General features: G+C 54.2%; 3 protein-coding genes and 1 non-coding gene across 5 annotated transcripts; 2 read left to right on the top strand and 2 right to left on the bottom strand.

Annotated features, from left to right (window-relative positions):
* Nucleotides 1–57: 57 nt before the first annotated feature.
* DCDC2B (doublecortin domain containing 2B) lies at nt 58–6,379 on the top strand. Its single transcript, XM_013301079.3, has 11 exons — nt 58–752; nt 1,594–1,651; nt 2,076–2,152; nt 2,388–2,519; nt 3,043–3,189; nt 3,642–3,681; nt 4,093–4,161; nt 4,402–4,591; nt 4,822–4,922; nt 5,384–5,431; nt 6,248–6,379. Exons 1-11 carry the CDS (start codon nt 463–465, stop codon nt 6,377–6,379), a joined length of 1,284 nt encoding a protein of 427 aa, XP_013156533.1. The 5' UTR covers nt 58–462.
* Nucleotides 6,380–7,239: 860 nt separating this feature from the next.
* LOC101910478 (uncharacterized) lies at nt 7,240–9,150 on the bottom strand. The gene is made up of 4 exons (XR_008746208.1): nt 9,114–9,150; nt 8,612–8,678; nt 8,334–8,426; nt 7,240–7,614 (listed from the first exon to the last, which is right to left on the bottom strand). It is a non-coding gene; the product is annotated as an uncharacterized LOC101910478 (transcript).
* Nucleotides 9,151–9,644: 494 nt separating this feature from the next.
* EIF3I (eukaryotic translation initiation factor 3 subunit I) lies at nt 9,645–14,155 on the top strand. Its single transcript, XM_005239819.4, has 12 exons — nt 9,645–9,669; nt 9,800–9,972; nt 10,174–10,266; nt 10,388–10,475; nt 11,022–11,087; nt 11,463–11,612; nt 11,716–11,843; nt 12,126–12,236; nt 12,626–12,715; nt 13,060–13,133; nt 13,304–13,396; nt 13,736–14,155. Exons 1-12 carry the CDS (start codon nt 9,645–9,647, stop codon nt 13,815–13,817), a joined length of 1,173 nt encoding a protein of 390 aa, XP_005239876.3. The 3' UTR covers nt 13,818–14,155.
* Nucleotides 14,156–14,903: 748 nt separating this feature from the next.
* Nucleotides 14,904–19,681, bottom strand: LOC101910821 (myotubularin-related protein 9-like). Of its 2 annotated transcripts, XM_055798151.1 has the most exons (12): nt 19,202–19,681; nt 18,367–18,604; nt 18,095–18,154; nt 17,711–17,819; nt 17,255–17,380; nt 16,947–17,120; nt 16,609–16,826; nt 16,319–16,480; nt 16,052–16,193; nt 15,730–15,950; nt 15,405–15,556; nt 14,904–15,274 (listed from the first exon to the last, which is right to left on the bottom strand). In XM_055798151.1, exons 2-12 carry the CDS (start codon nt 18,561–18,563, stop codon nt 15,111–15,113), a joined length of 1,725 nt encoding a protein of 574 aa, XP_055654126.1. In that variant the 5' UTR covers nt 18,564–18,604; nt 19,202–19,681; the 3' UTR covers nt 14,904–15,110. The 2 variants fall into 2 exon arrangements, with proteins under 2 accessions (XP_055654126.1, XP_055654127.1); XM_055798152.1 differs by lacking the exon at nt 19,202–19,681 and having other exon boundaries at nt 18,367–18,656.
* Nucleotides 19,682–19,823: the final 142 nt, after the last annotated feature.

Genomic DNA, 19,823 nt, shown 5'->3' on the forward strand with positions numbered 1-19,823 from the left:
TGTTCAGTGCAAAGGGTGGTGAGGCCACAGGGATGTGGATGTTTGTTCCATCCACACAGGACAGAAACCCATTGCACTCCTCATGCAGGTAGCAAGTGGTGGCAAGGGGGTGACAGCATCTGGATGGGATGTGAGCTGCTGCCATAAAGATGCTGGCACTTACTGCACCTCCAGGCTTGTTAATCTGAGCCCGGTGGCCACGGAGGCTAGTGAGGGAGCTGGCTGTACTTGGTGTTTGAGGACTAAAGAGCTGTGTGGTTCCTGGTTCTCAGGCAGGAAGGTGCTCTGCAGGTTGGTTGATGCCACAACTTCCTCCTGCTGGGCCTGCATCCATGGAGACAGCAAGTTGCGGCCAGCCTGCGCTGGGAAGGGACAACAGGGAAAGGTTTGGGCTCAGCAGGAGGCTGGCCGGAGCTCCCTTCTGCTCCCTACACTGCTCTGGGGCTTGCTTGACCCACAGGGATGAACTGGGGGATGAATTCCTGTGGCTTAGCTCCAGTACCTCCAGCCAAGAATGTGGTGGTGTATCGCAACGGTGACCCTTTCTTCCCTGGGAGGAAGTTTGTAGTGAACCAGCGGCGATTCCTGACCTTCGAGGTGTTTCTGAATGAGGTGACCAAGAGCATCCACGCGCCCTTGGCTGTGAGGAACCTCTACACACCCAGGCATGGCCACCGCATCGCTGAGCTGGGGGACCTGCAGGACGGGTGCCAGTACGTGGCTGCAGGCTTTGAAAAGTTCAAAAAGCTCAAGTGAGTAGACAGACCTTTGGTCTCTGGGTTTGGTAGGCGGCTTTAGATCACTTCTGTGGGGAATGTATTGGGGTGTGAATGGAAAAAAAAGGTAAGAGGGGTACAAACCCAAGGAAAACCAGAGACTGATGCGTTTCTTTTCCTCCTGGAAACTACTGGACATATTCTAGATCACATGGGAAATGCAAATATTCCTGATAAGATCATTTGACTCTCAGAAGAAAACATGCTGAGGGAGGCGTGTGTCCTCTGGCAGGATGTTGTGATGGGTGCTGCTCTGCTTCCCGCGCGCCTTGTTCTGTGGTGTGTGGGAGGCTCTGCTGCCCACTTCCTCAGCAGGGCTGATAGTTGCGCTATATTTGCCAACAAATGCTTTTGCTTTGGTTTGATGGAGGGTTTTTTTGTTTTCTAGTCCTGCACAAAAGTAGAACTGTTAACAGAGGGTTAAAGAAGGTTTTTGCGGCATCGCTTAACGCTTGAGAGTTTGTGTGTGTTGTGTGGCAGGTGAATATGGCTCCCTGGTGTATGTTGCATTTCGGTGAGGAGGTGGTCCATTGGCCAGCCCTTGGAGCCTTGGTCAGCGAGTAGCACCAAGGGATGAAATCTTCTGGGTCTCTGAAATGGTCTGTATTTGCCAGGGAATTTCTTAGATACAGCAGATTGTAATCTAGACTGAAGTTCTGGGAGACCATAAGGTGAAGCACCTGGAGAATTGTTCCAGAAGTGACCCACACATCTGGCAGCGATGCACCAAGGCAGAGTAGTCGGTAGTTTTCTCACTGCTCTTTAGCCAGCTGTGGCCCAGTTGGTACACGGCAACATCATTGCCTTGTTCCCACAGCTATTTAAATCACGGAAGGAAGGACCTCCATGGGACAAGAACCAGCGAGGGTCTGCGGGTGAGTCCCTGGGGTGAGTGGGGGTGCAGAGTGAGCAGGGAGGTGGGAGAGGCATTAGAGCTGGCGCTGATGAATCTAAAGTTGAGGTTTAAGGCTGCGAGGTCCCTGTTTGAGATCAGGCAAAAGCGCCACAGGAATCGGTAGGACATGTGAGACAGCGCAGGGGCTGCTGCTGTGTACCTTCGTCCCCCTGAGTGCAGGGGAAGGACGTGTGCTCGGAGGTTGGCTGGCAACTCTGTGACGCGCTCAGCAATGCAAAGAGCCTCTCCAGCTTGGTGTTGCTGACAGCAAACCCCACCTAGCAGCAGCAAGACTGAAGGCAAGGCGGGTGGTGTCCCAGCGCAGGCAGCTCCTGGTTGAGGGAATAGCCCTGGGATGCTCTGTCCCAGGGCTGTCCCTGTTCTGCACTGAACTCTGTCTCTAGTTCCGCGTTGTAGCCCCCTGGAAGTCAAACGTCTTGGCACGATGGCAGAAGCACGCCCGCCTGCCCTGCACGATACAGTAAGTGCCTCAGTGTTTTCTCCTTGGAGGATCTCTGGGAATGTTTTCAGAGGCTGGAGGAGGGAATTCCTCTGTGAGATTCTGGGAATGCTGCCCCACAGGGACAATTCTCAGCTTCTACCAGAAGTATTTGTTATAAATATTGCCAAGGCACCAGTGGCTGTGCGCTTTTCCCCATCATCCACAGCTACGGGAATACTGGCTCCTCATATGCTCTGGGTTTTTTCTGCTGCAGTGTTTTCCGGAATGGGGATTTGCTGAGCCCTCCTTTCCCACTGCCGCTCCCCAAGAGCACCCCACTGCAGTGGGACACGCTCCTGGCCCTGCTGACAAAGAAAGCCGACCTGCGCAGCGGAGCTGTTAACAAGTGGGTATCCAGATAAGGCACTGCTGGCCCGCCTTTCCTCATGTCTGGAATGTCAGCAGCTCCGATTAGCGCAGTGGACTGGGAGTTCAAACAGCCCTTCCAGTCTGCTTCTGCAAACTCATTTGCTTTTCAGGTTTTCCCATCTTTAACCCCAATATCCTGGGTGAGCTGTGAGGAGGGCTGATGTTGCTGGTGGTCTGGTGAGAAAGCGATAAGGAAACAGTAAAGCATGGCATAAAAGTTTATATCTAGAAGGAGGGGCTTTTATCCAACAAACAGCCTACCTTCTCCTCATACATCCATTTACTGGCACCCAAGGAGAAAGCTGAGATCTACTGCATCTCGCTGATCCCTGGGTGTAATATTTCTGCATGCTTCCTTGGAGTAATACTAAGAATGATTGATCCTCTCTGCCTTGTCTCGGTCCTGTTTTACCACTTTTCACTTGTTCAACCGCTTCCACGCTGAGGGGTTGTTCAGGGTCTTGTGACAGCTCTAAACCCTTTACTGTCTCTTCCTCAAGACTCTGCAGGCTGGATGGAACCCAGGTGTCTGGTGGAGAGGAGCTGCTGAATGGCAATTACTACGTGGCAGTGGGAAATGAGGAGTACAAAAAACTGCCTTACTTTGAGCTGCTGGTGCCCCAGGATTCTGCACGCAGGACACTGTGGTACATAGGCTGTGGCAGAGTGATTTAAAGATTTCTCTCCATGGTGGTCTTCAGCTAAAGCCATCCTTTTTGTAGCCCTCCTGTTCAGTGCTTCGGGGCTGGGGTTTTGCTTCATGTGTTGGAAGTTAGGAAGAAAGAATGTGTTTTCAAAGCTTTTGCTGTAATGGTTAGTCCCTGAAGTTCAAAGCTCAGCACCACAGAAAGCAAGCAGTTTGGTTGTTCCTCACTTAAGTGTTCGTCAAGCACTGAGGAACACCTGCCCGTTAGGCTGGGCACTGAATTTCACAGGCCTGTGGTGGGTGGGCACTGTGATATAACGGGAATGTGATCCACTCTACCTGTGCTGAGGAAAAACACCTCCAGGGGCCCTCTCCTATGGGAAGAGGGGAGATTGTGTCCTCCTACAGCCGACTTCTGCCTGATGCTGAGAATCTGCTGCTTCTTTGTTACAGGAACCACCAAAATAGCAGGCGCAAAAAATACCGCAGAAAGGTAGGTGGCTCAGTTGGCATGGGACTGTGTGCAATGACTGCCATTGCTTTTGTGCAGGCATACCTCTGCTCCCAACTGCCATAGCTACAGCATCCTTGCTTGGTATCATTCCCAAAGGAGAGGAGCTAGAGACAGCGATGCGGCCAAATCACACTTGAATTAAATCTCACGACCCAAAGAAAAGCTCCTTTAAAGTGGCCTCACTTACCTCTTCTCCTTTTTGGCTGATAGGCAGGGAGAATTCACTCTGGAGCTAGACTATCTTTCCTGCTCACTGTGGGGGTCAAATGCCCAACAGAGACTACAGATACAGCAGCTGGGCTGTCTTAGATTGTCCGTTGAAACGTGCATCTGGGCTATCTGTGCCTTTGGGTTTTTAAAATTTACTCTTCCTTTTTTGTTTGTATTTAGTTTGGTGAGCTCTGTGCCAGCTCCCAGGACAGACCTGGTGACTCCGCTCTTGCTGAACCACCTCAACAGGTAGCAGTGACTGCAAAAAGTGTTTCAGGTGTTCCCTGTATCTTTGTCACTTGTAGTAGCAGCTTAGAACTCCAGCCAGAGAATGCAGTGTTACAGCTTTGTACCAGTCAGGATCAAGGGTGATCAAGGGTCACAGGGGAAAAGTGCAGTGTGTAAGGGATTGCCCTGTGAAACTTCTCTTGGTTTTATAAACTGCGTTATCAAGAAGACCTATCAGAAGTGTGTGATGAATACTTTCAGCTGGACAGTCACAGGGTGCAGACCACAGGAGCTGCAGAGAAAGAGAAGGCCCCAACTGCTCTTCCACAACGGCAAAGGCAAGCCAGGAAATCTCGCCTCAAAGAGGAAGAGTCCATTTTCCATGCTAAACCTGTCCGTGCAGGGCAGAACAGAAGGAGCAACAGGAATGTGCAGCGCTGGCCTGATCAAGGTAAAGGACACTGCTGGAAGGGTAGAGGAAGACTGGCTTTACTGTGACGCTAAAGAAGAAAACACCTGCAGGTGCACTGAAAGCAAGCAGTGATGGATCCAATAACTTCTTTATTTCTGCTTCTTTCCTCTCCTGGGCCTGTATGAGGACTTTCTGTAGCCTCAGCAAGCCCAGGCCATGGCTATCTGCAATACCCATTGAACAGCTTTTTTCTTTTCTTCTCCTCGCAGAAGAAAGTGTCTATAAACCCAGAGATCCGAGGAAGGAGATGCGAGGTTCCCAGGCAGTAAAGGAGGATGGACACGCAAGGGTGGACGTACCCATTGATCAGGTCTGAGAAATTACTTTCTGCCCTGTTAGGAGTCTTACTGCTGCAGGGAAGTACCTGTGGTCCCACTAGAATCTGTCGGTGCTGCAGGTTTTGCACAGCAGGGAGGCCAACTCCATTCAGAGACAGCCTATGAGAACACATCAATCAGTAGTTTATAGCAATTGCTTGGGGAAGTCCTTCCATTTTCTCGCTCGTTTTAAGTCCTATTAGGTTTACGAAGCACTGGGCTTCTCCCTACAATGTGTAAAGATGAAAGTAACCACCAGAGGGAACTTCAGAAACCAGAGGACAGTGTGTAACTGCAGGGCTTTGCATTTTAGAAAGTGGAGAGATTGTCCTCTGGGTAATGAATATTTCCCTTCTGGAATGTAAGAGTTACAGCTTCCCACTACAGTAAGGATATCAAAGGCTCTCCTCGATTTTTTTTGTGTGTACTACTTCTATTCTTGTTCCTATTCCAGGAAGTTGCAGAACTTATACCAAAAGCCAAAACGATACACCACAGTAAGGTATTTATTCCACTTAATGGCTCTGTGAAGCATGTAAGATCCTTCCTGGCTGTGTTCTGATTTCTTACACTAGAATTCAGTAACCCCGAATACAACTCGTTAAGCAGAACTTGCCTGTAGCCAGGTGAAGATTAGAAGCTGGCACAGAATAAACACGTAATTCATAAAATGACCGAACACATTTTATTAGATAGTAACAAGTTTAAACCCCTTTTTTTAAAAGGGGGAGAGAGAAAAGTAGTTTTTAGAAACAAGATTCTGTCTGAAAAATGTCTGCAAGGTGCTTATTATTTGTGGCATTAATGCTTTAAACTTTTCACAAGGACATTTAGAATTGATGTAATGGGATGACATGCATTATATTGCAGGTGATTCACAGCTCTGCCTCGGTAGCCTCTTTGAATTAACTAAAACTTCAAAGGAAAATAACTCCTTTGAACTTAAATTAGAGAAAGGCCTAGTAAAGAATTAGCTAATGGTTCCTGACTTCTCGGCTCAATGGGGAGCCTGGTGTGCTGTGTTTGCTTTAGAGACTGGGCTGGCATTTCTCAGTGGGGTGGGCAATCTGGTGCCGCTGTTTTCCCCCGCCCAGATCACTCTGCTGTACCGTTTTTACTACATTTGCGTGTTCACAGCTCTCCTCTGCAGAGAGAGAGAGAATCACTAGGCATTAATTAATGTTGAATTTAATGTAGAATCCCAACTTTGCATACCAAAGCTATGGTAAGACTGGAAACGGAATCCAGGAATTTAGTCCCAGAATCTTTCTGCAATAGTGAGGTGCTAATAACTGTATTTCTTTCTCACTGCCAAAAGGCACGGACTGCAGACAAATCACAAAAGACTGTGGCAAGGAAAAAGGATGCCAGTGACTCTGAGGATAAACAGCACCGAAGGATGTTGCCCTTGGCAGCAAAGAGCTCTGAAGAGTTCACAAAGGGAGTGTGATGGGAAAAGAGGGACAGTTAGGTACAGGGATATCTGCACAGCTGAAGACAACAAAAGCAGGGGAATCCTAGATTTCTGTACCACCACAGGCTGGCCACACTTTTTGATGAATTAACACACTCTTCTAAAAAATCAAGCATACTCATCATCTAGGCTTGAGAAGCAGAGTACCAGTGAGCAAGGAATCAGATGCACGATGTCGTTAAATAATGAAGATGTTCCCCCTTTCCTCAGAGGAAACAGCTGCTTTTTCTGAACTCTAATTAAGCTGGTGTGTGTCTGAACTTGGGAAGGAAGAATTACTAACTAGAATACACACCTTTACAACAAAAGGTCTGCCCAGAAGTTTATTCTATGTCAGAAACTTCTTATAAAGAAGTTTCATCATATCATCGTCCCTCTGATTTGGAATGCTTGGATAATGTTTGCAACACTCAAACCTGTTCCCAAGACTATACACATTTTGTTTCTATTAACTTGTTTCAGGAGCATCTGCTTGATCTAGGAAAAGTCAGCGTAATAAACAGCTCTTATATTAACTGTCTCTGTGCAAGGCTGTTTGTATTTCCCTCCGTGGGGTTTCTGATTAATTACGAGGATAACTAAAATAAAAGATTTTTCCTTTTGTCATTGATCTGCTCTCTTGGACTGATAATTTCACTGAAAAGAAAAACACCCTTCCCTCCCTAGGGGCAAACTGCACTGTTGTTATTTTACAGATTAAAATAGGGACTGTGCAGTGTGACCCGGTACATCACAGCTGAGCACAGTGGAGGAAACTGCTTTCATGTGCTTGGCCACAAAAAGGGAGAATTCCTAAACAGATCCCTTCTATACAAATATCAGTTAGGCCCAGAAAGTCACGCTGAATGATTTATTAATCATTTATTATCCCTTCAGCACTGAACAAGACGACCGTCCTTTCCTTGAAACACCCACAGATAAAAAATTCCTTAACTCAAGACATTAAATAGGATGTCCTTGCAACAGGCCTTGTTCCACCCTGGTGCTCAGGGAATACAGTCCAAGCTTTTTGACACCCATGTGTCAAAATACAGCTTCCTGGGTGCAACTGAGCCAAAGGGTCTGCTGCTGAGCCAGAAGCTCCACCTCCAGCCATGGGGGGGTTACCTTTGAACAGGTTCTTTTCCTCTGCTGCTCACTGTGTCTTGTTCACGAACCAGCGACACAGAGCATGACTCCAAGGACTGTGAGCAGCATTCCTGCTGCAACCCCTATAGAAATGAAAAACAATATATTGGGAACCTGCACAATTCAATGCCAGTCACTCAGATCTTCTCATTGCTAAATACAGGGTGCTCAGATGCCATGGTAAACAGGACAGCATAAATGTCTAGACAGATATGACCTGGACCAGATGAGTTCTGAAGGGGTTGGATGGTTGGACTGCCCATGTACATTGAGCAAAGCATGTTTGTAAGAAAATGTTGCTGCTGATGTATATCTGGCTAGCAAGAACCAGGCTTAAACAACAAAGAAATACTTTAGTGTATTCCTAAAGCTGTTGCGCTGGCTCCTGGTGTTCTTAAGTTTTCAAGTTTCCCACCACTTTCTTACTTTCTGAGCAGGGTAATGTTACTGTAGGATGTAAGGGAAGGAAAGGATGGGTATTAACATTTGGGGGCTTATGGGGCACTCTTTTTCCATGGTGGGCATATTATTTAGTGCTTCTCTTATAGTTAAATAACTAGTTAGGTAAAGGCTCAGGCCTCTAAGCGCTGTTAGCTTAGAATAGCCAGTTCTATCTTCACATTTACTAACCCTGCCCACAAGTCCATTTCACTTCCTTTTTGGGTTCTGTAGCAAGAACTGCTGCTTAACTAGTTAAAGCCCTTGGTGGGTATTTGCTGTTCTTCAGGAACCAGAGGGTAGCCCACAAACTATTAAGTCAGCAAATAGATGCAGGAGATGATGTGTTTGAAGTGTAACTTACTTTTACCACCAATGTCTTCTCCCAGAATCTTCCCAGTCACCAGCGTGACTATCAAAGCCAGGGAGTTACAGAGCGGTACTGCCAGGGACATATCTGAAATTGAACAGTTTTAACACAAGCAGTTTACAAATGGATAATCTTGTACACATTGTAAGACACTGTTTTGTGATTATGGCAAGACAGCTGCTTGATGTTTAGCTGAATCACCAGACTAATCAATAGCACTGATCCTCCCAAAATCCCAAATAACCCACTCCAGAAAAGCAACGAGAACTAACCTGCTGATGCCAAGGTGAGGTAGAAGAGGAGAGATCCACCTTGATTGAGCAGAAATGGCACCATGTACTGCAGGAAGAACATGAGCCTGTCAATTGCTGCTTGCAAACCCACCACGCGCACCCCCAGTGAGTGGGCAATGAAGGACCCCAGACCCACTCGCACTGTGCTGTGTTTGGCAGCAGCAATGTGGCACTCTAGTGATTCCACTGCCAGTCACAACCTGCTCAATGCCTTAGTTCCCCAGCCTGCAGAAGGCAGACTGTGGTTATTTCATGCAAAATATGAGGGTTAATGACCTGCTGCCTGCAAAAGTGGTCTCAGTTCTGCACAGGAAGAGGCAGTGCTATAGGCAATTAAATGAAATATTACTGAGGTTAAAGAATTCTGATGATAAATGGAATATTTAAGTATCAAGTCCAGAAGTAAAGAGGTAGGAGTGATCCCAAAGGCAGCCTGACACCCTCCTACCTCCCTGGCCCCAGAGCCCGGACAAAGTTGCACCTTGTAGTTGAGGCCCAGGAAGCAGACGAAGTCTCACCTTGTAGTTGAGGCCCAGGAAGCGGATCTCAGCCAGCAGCTGCTGCAGGCGGCCCTGGCACTGCACCTCCTCCAGCCCCGCCGCACCTGTGCGCAGGAATGGCCCGGTGCTGCCCCACAGCACGGCCACCAGCACCAGCACCACTGCCTCTCCTGTGGCACAGCCTGAGCTCAGTGGCCTGATGGCCCCAGGGGAACACCAGCCCTGCCATCACCGCCCTGAGAGGGCCCGCACCGGGTCAACCTGCCCTCATCTCCCCACAGAGGGCCTGGCCAGGCTCACTGCCACCCCCGAACAGGAACAGCCTCCCCCAGCCCAGCTCACTGCTGTCTCCCATCATGAAGGTCCCCACTCAGGCCCTGCTGCCGCATCCCTCTCAGAGAAACACCCTGCAGCAAGCCCAGCCTGCTGCCGCATCCCCCTCATGAAAGGCCCCTAGCAGGGCCCGGCCTGCGGCCACACTCCCCTGAGGGAAAGCAGCAGAGCCAGCCAACATGGCCACATCCCCCCTCAGGGAAGGCCCCGCTGCAGGCTCGGCCTACGGCCACGCTCTCCCCTCAGCGAACGCCTCACAAGCAACCCAAGCCCAGAGCCACATCCCCCCTCAGGGAAGACCCCCACAAAAGCGGTGGCTGTTTCCCTTCCTAAGAGAAACCCCCTCTACTCCCCTCAGGGCCGACCCTTCCCCGCCCAGCAGCGCTCTCCCCTCAGCCCCGGAAGCTCACCCACGGGCGCCATAGCGACGGTGACGTATTTCCGCTCTGTGCGCCCTCTGACCCGGAAGTGCCCGTGCGGCTCTCTCGCCACAGCGCTGCCGCCATGGTGAGGAGAGGGGATGGAGCGGGGGCAGTTTTGGGGGTAGTGACTGGTGACCGGGCGGTGTAGGGCCGCCGGGACGGGGCTCCTGGGCCGCGGGGCCGTGGGGGGCGGCCGCCCCCCACGGCCCCGCGGCCCAGGAGCCCCGTCCCGGCGGCCTCGGCCGCGTCTGGCCTGAAGCATTAAATGGCGTCTCCCCCCTCGCAGAAGCCGATCCTGCTGCAGGGCCATGAGCGCTCCATCACGCAAATCAAGTACAACCGCGAGGGAGACCTGCTTTTCACCGTGGCCAAGGATCCCGTGAGTGCGGCGGGCCCTGCTCCCCTCCCCTGTTGAAAGCTAACCCTCACCGCGATAATTAATCAGTCGCGTTAATTAATCCGGCTGGTAAGAGGTGTGCTGGGTTGTTTTCTTCTCCCAGATTGTCAATGTTTGGTATTCAGTGAATGGAGAGAGGCTGGGCACCTACAATGGCCATACAGGAGCTGTCTGGTGTGTGGATGCAGACTGTATCCTTTGATTGCAGAAACCAGTTTGTCCCGGATTTTTCTTTACAGTGATTCACTTAAGGTGATTCCTCCCAACTGCTGTGCTGTTTTTTCTTGAAGAGGAGCACGGGGACAATACAGTGCGTTGAACTCTTCCGCTGTCTTTCCCTTACTCTGTCTTCTGGGTACTGTTTTTTTCCCCCAGGCTGGAATAACACATGCAGTGTGCCCCATCTGCCCTCATTTGTGCATCACTGCTTTTGTTGTTGTGGCCCTGGGAGATTGGGGAAGGTGCCTTGAGTTGCACAAGGCCTTTGGTCTCCAAAGGGTACATTAATGCAACAGCTGGAGCCTTTTTCTTTAACATTTCAAAAGGAAAATTGTGGATTTTGTAATGGGAACACTTAGCCTCTGTGTCTGCTTCCACTGGAGTGTTGTTAGTCCTGGAATGGATGTTGCCCAATATCTGATAGGGCTTCTTACTCGTGTTTATAAGTATTCCCATGGTATCTAGACAGCAGCTTTTAGGGCTGAGAACATACTGATATTCCTTAACTGGTGACGTAGGGGACACACGACATGTGCTCACTGGCTCTGCAGATAACAGCTGTCGGCTCTGGGACTGTGAAACAGGTAAGACTTTTCCCACACAGCTGCGTTTGTGTCCCAGCTTTGTCCTGCTGTGAAGTCCACTAAGCTGGCAGGACGTGGTGGCAGCATACACACGTGCTTGTTCATCCCCCTGAAAGAGGTCTGAATCCTAACTTGGACTGCTGGAGGGGAGAGGGTTTGTGTATGTGCCTGGTTTCTGGTGAATATGTAGTGAATTGACTTACTTTACCACCCAAGTAGTCAAAATGTGCAGTGAGAGCTTGCAGGTCGCCAAACTTGCTTGTCAGCTGCGCCCAGTGCTCTCATCCTCCCTCTGACCCTGCCGTTCAGCTGATCTTTGTCATTAACCTTGCAATCAAATACCCAGTGAAGTGTCGTTTTCTGCTCTGCGTTCAGGAAAGCAGCTCGCTCTAGTGAAGACAAGCTCAGCGGTGAGGACGTGTGGGTTCGACTTCGGAGGAAACATCATCATGTTTTCCACGGACAAGCAGATGGGATATCAGTGTTTCGTGAGCTTCTTTGATCTCCGGGACCCCAGCCAGATTGGTGAGGAACCCAGGCCAGCACTGGCACCAGGGAATAAGGGGAAGTGTTGATCGCTGGAGCCAGTGTCACTGTGTCTCTCTGTCTCCTTCCTTCCTTCCTGCAGAGAACAACGAGCCTTACATGAAAATTCCCTGCAGTGACTCCAAAATCACTAGTGCTGTATGGGGCCCTCTGGGAGAGTTCATCATCGCAGGACATGAGAGCGGAGAGCTGAACCAGTTCAGTGCCAAGGTCAGTCTGATAAGGAACAGCATCTCCCCAGGCAGCAGTGCTTGGGGGAGGATATCACAGCATTCCTGGTGTGGTCATGGGACAGAATATGGCCTTTTTGGCTCGAACCAGCAGCCTTATGGAAGGATAGTTAAAATATGCAGCTCCCTTGAGCAAGGCCGATGTACCAACATCTGCCCTGCAGCTGACAGTGACATCTCCTACATTTTTTTTTAATGGGGAAGTCACATGTACACTCACTTTGCCTGCCAGCATGCTGAAACCGCCTTCTTCACCCTTCAGTCAGGGGAGCAGCTTTCAAACATCAAGGAGCACACCAAGCAAATCAACGATATTCAGACCTCCAGGGACATGACCATGTTCATCACTGCCTCCAAGGACAACACGGCCAAGGTAAGGTCTCCCACCAGAAATGCAGGGGACTGTTGATATTTGCTTGCAGGACTTTGCTCAGAGACGTGGCTATTGCAGAGGTTTGCTCCTTAGAAATTTGAGTAAGGGGAAAGTTCGGTGTGAAAGGGGAGATGCCACCCTATGGAATTAACGGCCAAGTATTGAAAACAACATTGCCAAAATATGTCTGCAGTGTGCTACCGCCAAAAAGTGATAGAGGCGAGATATATCTTAGGCCAGTATTTTGGGGAAATATTTTTGGGATTTGGGTGCCCATGAGCAACTGTAGGGGTAACATCTGCCCAGGTGAGGCCTAGCAGCCAGATTTGTGCAAGTTAATTGGGTTGCCGGCCCTCCTGCAGAATAAATTTCTCCCTTTTGCCTCCTAGCTATTTGATTGCACGACACTTGAGCATTTGAAGACGTTCCGGACGGAGCGACCGGTGAACTCTGCTGCACTCTCCCCCATTTTTGATCACGTAAGAATGAGCTCGCTCGTTGTCACAATTTTACTGTGACTTGCCTCAGATAGCTGGAATACGGAGTGTTACCAGCCCAGCTAGAAAAAAACATCACTGTGGAATGGGTCTGGGGAGCTTTGCTGCAGGCTGGTGCAGGGAACAAAGCTTTGTGTCCTCTGATCTTCAGATGTGTCTGGGAGGTGGGAACTTCGTGGGGCTGGAGTCAGGCCTGCTCATGAGGTGGCGCGATCTGCTGGGTTAGTAGGAGGCTTCCCCAAAGTTTGGCTTCCTCCTCTCCTGGCTCCTGCTGAGCGCGTGTGGAGTGACCAGCACTGAAGTGTTGTGGCTTCTGTCTGTTGCAGGTCGTGCTTGGTGGTGGGCAAGAGGCCATGGATGTAACCACAACCTCCACCAGGATTGGAAAATTTGAGGCAAGGTTCGTCCTTTCCCTCTGGCAGGGCTGAATCCTCACTCCTGACAGCCCAGGGTTCTCTTCTCAGAGCATCTTGCATCATTAAACTTGCAGACCTTTTTTGAGGAAACCCTGATTGTGTCCCTAACCAAACTCCCAACTTCCTGAGATAATTTAAATCTTCCTTCTCCCAGGTTCTTCCACTTGGCTTTTGAAGAAGAGTTTGGCAGAGTGAAGGGTCACTTTGGTCCGATAAATAGCGTTGCATTTCACCCCGATGGGAAGAGGTGAGGATCTCTGTGGGTCTTGCAGGGTGCCCCAGTCAAGTCAGGCCCACCTGTTGGTTAGGATGTGGCTAGGCTCACAGGAGCTCTGCAGTGGGAACGGAGCAAGCACCTTCCTTAATTCTCCCATTCCGGCCCTGCTGCCTCCCCCCAGGCTGACCAGGGGGTTCATTTAGGCCCTATTGCACAGCTTGGCTGCATCACTGATTGTTTTGTTTTGTCTTGTGACTCCTTTATCAGTTTTTGGGGGGCATTGTGAGAACAAACCTCACGACTATTTGGTATAAACCTGGAGGCAGCGAGGTCCTGACAACATCCGTGATTTTGTCTTTCCTCCTGTAGTTACAGCAGCGGGGGTGAGGATGGCTACGTTCGCATCCATTACTTCGATCCCCAATACTTCGAGTTTGAATTTGAAGCTTAAAGGAGGACTTCCCCTCCTCTTCCCTCCTGCAGTCCATCGACTCCTGCACAGAACTGTTGTAAGGCCTGAAGTTACTCTGCTCCGCAGGAGGCAGCGGGAAGCAGTTAGCAGCAAACTTGGGGGGCTGTGTGAAGGTGGGGAGCTAGAAACCCAACCGGCTCCAAAGGGCAGGACTGGCTTTCACCGGAGGTAGAGGGAAGGCAAGGGAGGGAGCTGGGCTGGCTGCCTGCCTGCCCCTGGGGATGCTGACTTCCTGCCCTGCTGGGCATATTTATATATCAGGGGAGAAAAAAGATCATCAGGAAATAAACAGAAATCTTTTATAAACACAAGGAAAAGCGCCTCTGATTTTGGTTTGGCTTTTTTTTTCGGGCTGGAACAGAATTAACCTGAGTGCTTTGCTTTCCTGGCTCTGTTGGCGGTGCCTGGCTCCCCACCCATGGGCAGACAGTGCCTCTGTCCGCCGTAGCTTAACTCTTTCCCGGGGAGGATCTGCAGCTATGGTTCGGGTCCGGCCCTGAAGTGTGAACAGGCTGGAAGCGCAGCAGCCAGTCATTGTTTTCCAGATGACACACACGCACCCGGTTCTGGTGCTTTGTTTATTTGCTGGACTGACCCTGAGCCAGCTTTCCTCATGAAACAGTTATTTCCTGCGCTAGTACGCTGGTGTTGCAAATCCTCATCCTTCCAGCCCTCTTGCCCTGTGTCTGTCTGTCCGGAGGGGTGGTTTGTATCTCTTTCCTTCCCCGAAACTGGGTTCAAGGGCAGATTTCCCGGGCTGGCTCCCAGCTTGGAGAAATTCTATGATTTCATGGCTGATGCAACACATGAACTGCAGTTAGCGTGCCCTTTGTGGAGAGGGCCTCGTGACTTTAGTGTGTTTTGCTGCTTCAGTTTTGCTGTGCTGACTGTGCCTGGCAGCCGGGCAGGGGCTGTGAGCCTGGCACGCCGTGGTGGGAGCTGCCAGAGGCTGATGCTGCTGGGCACATCGACCTCCCGCTGCCTTCTCCACCAGCGGTCCAGGTGAAATCCCGCTGGGGAGGGAGCAGGCTGCTCCTGCCCCGACGTAAGCGCAGAAAGCAGGTGTGGGCTGTGAGAGAGACCACTTTACTGAAACAAGCTCAGTCTGTGCAGCCCAGAGGCTACAAAAAGGGTCTGTCCACCCCATCCTGGAGTTGTCCTCCAGGCTCCGCAGGGCCTGTGTCCCGCACAGCGCTTCCTGCGGAAAGCTGCAGTGTCGCGTTGGCCCAGCAGCCCGTGGGGACTGGATTACCGCATTGCCCACGCTGCCGTTCATCGTCCGTTCTCTGTCTGGGCAGCGGGGTCAGAGAGGGACCGGCTCAACCTGCTCTCCACGCTCTCCTTGACTGGGGGGTCACCCCCCTCTGCTAACCGCTGGACCTCTGCCCAGGCCTCGTCCAGGTACTGAGATGAACGGATCCATCGGAAGAATAAACCTAGGAGAGAAGGGGCTGTGTGTTGTCTCAGCTGTGCCGTAGCCCTGGCGAGAGAGGGAAAAGCAGAGCATTCCCACCCAGCCCAGCTCAGAGCTGAAGGTGGGTTTGGAGGGCACCGGACCCAGCTCACCCTGCCAGAGCTGGATGCTCTGGGGCTCGACAGAGGGCCAGATGACCAGGGCGTTGTGCGAGTAGAGGGGGTTCAGGTACTTCTTCTTCTCCCCAGGTTGGTTCAGCCAGGCCCAGAGGGCATGCGTGCTCTCCCTCACTTTACACAGGCACCTGCCAGAGAGTTGAGAAGCGTTTCAGCTCCTCCCAGGGGGCCTGGGGTTACCCAGGCTATGACCGGGAGGGCTTCACTCTGCCCCATCTGACAGGGTCTGCGCCAGGGGCACAGTGGTGACCACGGCATTGCTCCTAAGGGACAGTGCTGTCCCCGCTTCCCACCCACTTGCCTCTCTTTCTCGTTGTTGCAGAGGAAGGTGCCGTAGGCAGAGGCGTAGGCGTTGTCGAAAAGGGTGAGGAGGAGATGCTCGCTGAACTCCAGAGAGAAGGGGAACTGGCGGCTCAGCTGCCACACGCAGTCGAGGAAGAGGAGGAAGAGCGGCGCCTCCTGCTTCAGCCGGGCGTGGGAGTAGGCAGAGCGGGCGCAGCGGAGGTGGAAGGGGTGGCCAGCCTGTGGGACCCCCGAGGGGGAATAACGGGGGTGAAGAGGAGTGGGGGGAGTGCGCCCAGCCAGGCTGGGGTCCCCAGCCCCCTTGGGACTGCTGGTCTCACCTCAATCCACTCCCGCTCCAGCAGCCCCTGGAAGCCTGCCAGCGTGCGGCAGGACGGGTCCAGGATCACCTGGGCCAGCGCCGTCACCAGCAGCGTCGTGTCCGTCCCCTCCGCCCCGTGGACCAGCACGCTGGCCTCCTCCCTGTGGGCAAGCGCGGACGGGTGGGGCGATGCTGGCGAGCCCGGGGTGATGCCCGAGGTTTGTGCTGTGTTGAGAGCTTTGAAAGGGGGCAAGCGGGGGCCGTGGGGCAGCAGCCCCCCCCTTACCTGTCCAGGCACTGTGCGGCCAGGCAGGCTGTGCTCAGGGCTGCCTTGACGTGGCTCAGCCAGCGGCAGCTCTCCAGCCGGCTCAGCCACCGGTCCATGTTGATTGAGGTGTCATTGCAGGCTTCCACCAGTTTAATAAAGCTCTCCTGCAGCGGGCGGCCTCTGGGAGGGGAGGAGAGCGCTGTCAGGGGCTTGGTGAGTCTTGCAGGGGGCTGGAGTCCCCATGCCATCAGCAGGGCAGTGTGACCACCCATGTCACGAGAGCGCCAGGCCTCAGCACAGCCCCTCACCTCTCCAAGGGCCGGTGCAGCCTCCTCCACTGTGGGTAGGAGGACTTGGGCTCCGTGCCCCCCCCCGTCATCCGAGCCTGCTTCGCCGCCTGGGCCGACCGCGTGTCAATGATAAAGCCTCGCTCCCCCTCATCCAGGATGGTCCCCAGCAGCATCTCATCCTCACGGCAGCGCTTTCGGTTGGGGCCCGTCAGTGGCTGGCTGCTGCGGAGCATCGCCTGCGGGGTGAGGGCCAGCGGGCAGTGGGGGGACCCTGTGGGGTTGGGGGGCTTAGAGCCACCCCAGGGCTGGCAGTGGTGGGAGAGGAGACAAGGGGCAGAACAGGGAGGTGGACTCACGGTGCCGTTCTTGCAGTGGTAATAGCTGAGGACGGGGAATCGCCCGCCCTGCCGGAAACGGGCAGCCTTCTGCAAGGTGTCATCGTCCACCGCTGCTGGCACGATGACGGTGGGAGGGTACGTGGGGCAGGTGGTGAAATCCCGGTTCACATCGCTCAGCCGCCACTGGCTCGTCTGGGGGAGATGGGGGGGAGGGGGGCTGCCTTGGGTGCCGTCTTGGCTGCGTGAGCCCCAGTGGGCAGCCCGGCATGGCGGGGGGGAGTCGCTTCTGCCCCCAGCCCAGCCAGCTCCCTCCCTTCCAGGCTCACCTGTGAGGCGATCCGTTGGAAGTACTGCTCGAGAGGGAAAAGGTGCCATCCTTCCTCGAGCTTCAGGCTCTGGGGTCTGTAGAAGAACGGGTACATCATCATCACGGAGTCCACCGAGGAGAGAGCCTGGAGCGAGAGCAAAGGTGGAGCTGGTCACGGGCAGGGGGTGCGGATCAGAGCACAGAGGTGGCTCAGAAAGTCCCCACCATGTCCCCAGGGCTCTGCAAACCCTGGGTCTGTTCCCTACTCCTGGCCACATCCCAGCCGAGAGCGAGGGCTGGGGGGGCAGGCACTGGCACCAGCAGCCCCGCTGGCACCCGGTGCCAATGGTGCCAATGCTGCCCGCCCCGGAGCAGAGTGTTTACCCATGTTAATGACAGACCAAGAGCAAACACTGCAGGCGGCCGCTTTCCCCTGCCAACACTTTGCACCCTGGGCAAGGCTCCGGGAGCTCACCTCGATGGAGCTGGCGATGTTGAGACACTCTTCCATGCCAGGGATCTCCAGCTGCAGCACCTTCAGGTCTTTGCACCGGAGCGTGATGGTGCCGGAGGAGCCAGCGATCCTGGGGGAGGCAGGGGGGGCTCAGGACCAGCTGTAGGTCCATGTACGCAGAGACAGCGCCGAGCTGCCCTCTCCCCCTGGGAGAGCCAAGCGGGGCGAAGCGAAAGGGCTGTGCCGGTGCGGGATCGCTGGCTCTCATCCGGCACCGGGGGCTCGCCTGTCCAAAGCCAAGATTTCCAGCATCTCCCTGGGGCCCGGTGGGCACGGCGGTGGTTAGCACAAAGCCGGGTGCTGCCAGCTGGGTTAGCAGAGCCGAGAGAGCATTAAAAGCCAAACCTGGTGTCTCGTGGGGAGTCATTAGTCCGGGGGGGCTGGTACCAGCCTAAATTCTGCACTCTGAGGCACGGAGGAGAAGAGGAGGTCAATGGCCGGTGCCGCGAGCGTCGCCCGGCGTGGGCCATGGGGAAGAGGAGGGACGAGGCTCAGCAGGCAGCGCCATGGGGTGCCCGTGCCCTGCCGCCGGGAGAGCAGTGGGGGATCTCCTCCAGCTAAGGCAGGGGTGACACTGGTAGAAAGGACCGCAGGGACAGCCGTGGGGACAGACCCACCTCTTCTCCACAGCATCCACGTTGCGGATGAGCAGCCAGAGCTCCAGGGTGCCGGGCTGGCTGTCCCCCCCGGGGCAGGAGGAGAGGAGCAGGTGGTGGCTGGTGATGCACAGGGTGCCCTTCACGGCCGGCAGCCCCATGCACGACAGCAGCACGCTCTCCACTGTCGCCGTCTTGATCAGCTCGGAGAACTCCATGGCGGTGCTGGCAGCCAGGCACAGGACCTGCTGCCGCAAGGCCGGAGGGAGAAAGGGGAAATCCTGCAGCGACAGCCCAGCCCGCAAACCCTCTTCCCTCTGCGTCACACGGGGCCCTATAGCCTCACCCCCCTCTTCGTGTTTACATTGTCACCTACAGCCTACAGAGCTTCCTCGCTGCAAAATGCAGGGGAGTGCCATGTTTCCTCCCCCAGCAATGCTGTCACTGCAGATGGGGAAACTGAGGCACAGGCCGAGGGGGCTGAGCTGGTGCCAGGCTCCCCAGCAGTGCACAGACCCCAAGCTGGGTACCCCGCACCCCACGCCAGCTGTGCTGCATGCGGGGCGTGGGGGGTGGTAGCTGGTGCCACTGCAACCGCTGTCTTGCGGGGAGCAGCTCTGGGTCCTTTGCTGCCGCCATGGGGCCTGCCATGCCGGGGCTGTATGGTGCTGAGCACCACCAGCACCCCAGCACAGCCTGAACCTGGCTCCCAGGGTGCTGGGGGGCTCTGCCTGCACCCACAGCCCCCCGTGGCCCTGGGGATGGAGCCAAGTGCCCTGGGTGAGGAGGAGGAGGAGGAGGAGGAGGGTGGTGAGCAGCTGGCAGCAGTGCCTGCTGTGGCCACCCCAGTGCTTACCTGCTCGGGCTCGGTGCAGGCAGGGACCTCGGGGTGCGAGTGGGAGATGTTGGGGTGCAAGTGGGAGATGGGGTGACCTCGGGGTGCAAGCGGGGATCTCAGGGTGCAAGCAGGAAACTGCTGGGTATAAGCAGGGGAGCTCGGCATGCAAGCAGGGAGCCTGGGGTGCAAGCGGGGGACTTTGGGGTGCAAGCAAGGCTCTCGGGGTGCGAGCGGGAGACTGTGGGGTGCACGGGAGACCTTGGGGTGCAAGCAGGGGACCTCAGAGTGCAAAGAGTGCACTCAGAGGGCATAGGGAGGGGAGCTCAGGGTGCGAGCAGGGATCTCGGGGTGCAAGCAGGAGAGCTCAGGGTGCGAGCGGGGACCCCGGGGTGTGAGTGGGGACCCCGGGGTGCGAGCGGGGACCCCGGGGTGCGAGCTGGGACCGCACACCCAGCCGTGCCGGCGGGGCCGGCGGATGTCGGGGTTAAGGTGGCCCGGCCCGGGGCGGCTCCGCCGGCGGGGGCCGGGATGGGCGATGGTCTCCCGGGCTGGGGGGGGGGGGAAGGGGGGTCACCGCGTGGGGTGCGACAGCGAGGGGACACGCGGGGGCCGTGGGGAGGGACACGCGGGGGCTGGCAGC

The sequence above is a fragment of the Falco peregrinus genome, chromosome 3, assembly GCF_023634155.1.
Source record: "Falco peregrinus isolate bFalPer1 chromosome 3, bFalPer1.pri, whole genome shotgun sequence".
Classification (NCBI taxonomy): domain Eukaryota; kingdom Metazoa; phylum Chordata; class Aves; order Falconiformes; family Falconidae; genus Falco; species Falco peregrinus.